Source organism: Sycon ciliatum, chromosome 3, assembly GCF_964019385.1.
Source record: "Sycon ciliatum chromosome 3, ocSycCili1.1, whole genome shotgun sequence".
In the NCBI taxonomy this organism is placed as follows: domain Eukaryota; kingdom Metazoa; phylum Porifera; class Calcarea; order Leucosolenida; family Sycettidae; genus Sycon; species Sycon ciliatum.
The window spans coordinates 14,127,992-14,130,604 of NC_088645.1; the positions used below are offsets into that span (position 1 = coordinate 14,127,992).

Sequence of the window (2,613 nt, forward strand, 5' to 3'; positions counted from 1 at the left end):
AACATCTGAAGCGAAACATCACTCTCTCCCTCTTTCTCTCTCTCACACCCACTCTCTCTCACACACTCTCTCTCTCCTTCTCTCTCTCCTTCTCTCTCTCTCTCTCCCTCCCGCTCTCTCTCTCTCTCTCTCCCTCTCTCTCTCTCTCTCTCTCTCTCTCTCTCTCTCTCTCTCTCTCTCTCTCTCTCTCTCTCTCTCTCCTCTCTCTCTCTCTCTCTCTCTCTCTCTCTCTCTCTCTCTCTCTCTCTCTCTCTCTCCTGCTCTCTCTCTCTCTCTCTCTCTCTCTCTCTCTCTCTCTCTCTCTCCCTCTACCTTGAAACTAAATGTCTGTCTGTCTATCAACCATTCTGTATAATTACTAGTGGTGAAACGTATATCAAAACCCAATTGCCGAATATTCTTTGGCTTAACGAACGAACGAACGAATATTCTTTCGTTAACACGGATGACATCACACGCCCTCCTCTCAGTCATTTTATTGGATATTGTCACTATTATTAGGCATGACAAACGAAAGCACATATTTCTCCACCATTTCTAGGTCAATTTTCACAAAATCCCCAGGTGAAGTGCATTTTACACGCTCAAAAACAGCTCGAGACGACTGAAATGTTTCATCTTGCCGTGCGAGCGGAATCGATTTATGTTCTCACGCTGAGTATGGCCGGGGCCGCGGACCGTAAGTACGAGCCTGGCCAGCTTCAGCCTTTGGGCAGCGATTGCCGGTGGACTCCGTGTTCCATCCACCAGCTCCACTTCGTCACGGTGTCAGTTTCGAACAAGTGACGTGTTAGTTCTTTTTCATTTGACTCGTTAGTTCCAGTTGGCAACGACTTACGTCCTCACACGCATGGCTTCCTTGGAGAATCTATTCGGGATCAACCAAACTTACCTCAACATGAATGTGGGTTGTCGATGACAGCCTTTGGCGCGGTTCGTTGAGCAGGTTCTTACTCAAAAACACCGTTGAAAAAAGTCACGAAGTTTTTGTATACGGAGGAAGTATATTCATGTATCTATCCATCTATCCACTCAAGTTTATTGGTTCAAATATACACGTGTTTCCTCCTCTTGATCTATGAGCCAGATGCCGAAGAGATATTTTCCTCCTCTAGCATTACCCCTGGGGATCGTCAACACAACCTTGGTCTGTTGTTCCCCCTGTTTTTTTTGTTTCTTTAGATCATGTTCGAGACGTTCAACGTACCCGCTACGTATGTATCCATTCAAGCGGAACTTTCTCTCTACTCGTCTGGTCAAACCACGGGGATAGTCCTGGATTCTGGTGACGGCGTCTCACATCTTGTACCCGTTCACGAAGGCTACAGTGTTCCTAATCTGATCTCCAAGATCGACATTGCGGGCAGAGGTCTAACGGATTATCTGATGAAAATTTTGACTGACCGTGGCTACTCGTTCACGACGACTGCCGATCGCGAGATCGTCCGTGACATCAAGGAGAAACATGCCTATGTAGCCCTGGACTTTGACCAGGAGATGACCACGGCACCACGCAGCTCTACACTGGAGAAGAGCTATGAGCTACCAGATGGACAGGTCATTAGTATTGGAAATGAACGCTTCCGCTGTGCTGAAGCTCTCTTCCAGCCATCTTTGCTCGGCGTGGAGCAGGCTGGCATACCCGAGATGATACGCAGGAGCCTTGTAGCGTGCGACGTGGAAGTCGGCAAAGATCTCCGCTGCAGCAGCATTGTTTTGTCTGGCGGTAACACCATGTTCCCAGGTATAAGGGAGCGCTTGCAGAAGGAAATCTCTGCGCTCGTAAACAGCTCCATGAAAGTGGACATAGTCGCTCCACCGGAGAGGAGATATGCTGCGTGGATCGGTGGCTCTATTCTGGCCTCACTGTCTACATTCCAGCAGGTGTGGATCTCCAAACAAGAGTACGATGAATCTGGGCCCAGCATCGTGCAACGAAAGTGTTAGGTCAAATTCACATAATGCGGTCACGATAATACTCAGAATTGATACAATACTATCATTGTCCCCTTTTTATTTATTTTTCATGCCTACCAGGTTCGGCCTCATTTTCTCTGTGCTGCGCTCATGGGTACACGAAGGACGAAACAGTTCTGTTCTGTTGAGTATTTTGCTCTTGCTCTTGTAGTAGTTGAGCACTCTCATGTGGGGGGTAGTGCCTTTGCTGTTCGCGCTATGCAGAGCTCACTGGCTTGTCAGTTTGAGCACTCTGGCAAGGCACGTTCGGGCCTGGTTTAAATCTGGCTTTGGAAAATTTATTTTTCATTGCTATCAGGTTCGGCCGCATTCTCTCTGTGCTGCGCTGATGAGTTCACAAAGAACGAAACAGCATGCTGTCCGCAGATTGAGTATTTCGATCCTGCTCTTGTAGTAGTTGAGCACTCTCATGTGAGGTACTAGTAGTACCTTTGCTGTTTGCGCTATGCAGAGCTCACGGACTTGTCAGTTTGAGCACTCTGGCAAGGTACGTTCGAAACCCTTGGCTATGTTGGTGCCATGAAAGTCAGAGTCACAACTAAACAAAGTGTCCCACCATTGTGAACTTGTGGTGTTCAATCTTACATTTCAATTTAGTGTTCTACTTGAAACGTGTATTTCCGAATCAAGTTGGGT

At 47.5% G+C, this 2,613-nt stretch overlaps 1 protein-coding gene across 1 annotated transcript in view; it reads left to right on the forward strand.

The window, feature by feature from the left end:
• LOC135811502 (actin-3-like) overlaps positions 1-2,144 on the forward strand; it is a 5,797-nt gene extending 3,653 nt beyond the window's left edge. Inside the window, exon 3 of the mRNA XM_065324740.1 lies at positions 1,183-2,144. Within this exon, the coding sequence (XP_065180812.1) occupies positions 1,183-1,947 (765 nt within the window). The 3' untranslated portion in view covers positions 1,948-2,144. The remainder of the gene's footprint in view (positions 1-1,182) is intronic.
• Positions 2,145-2,613: the final 469 nt, after the last annotated feature.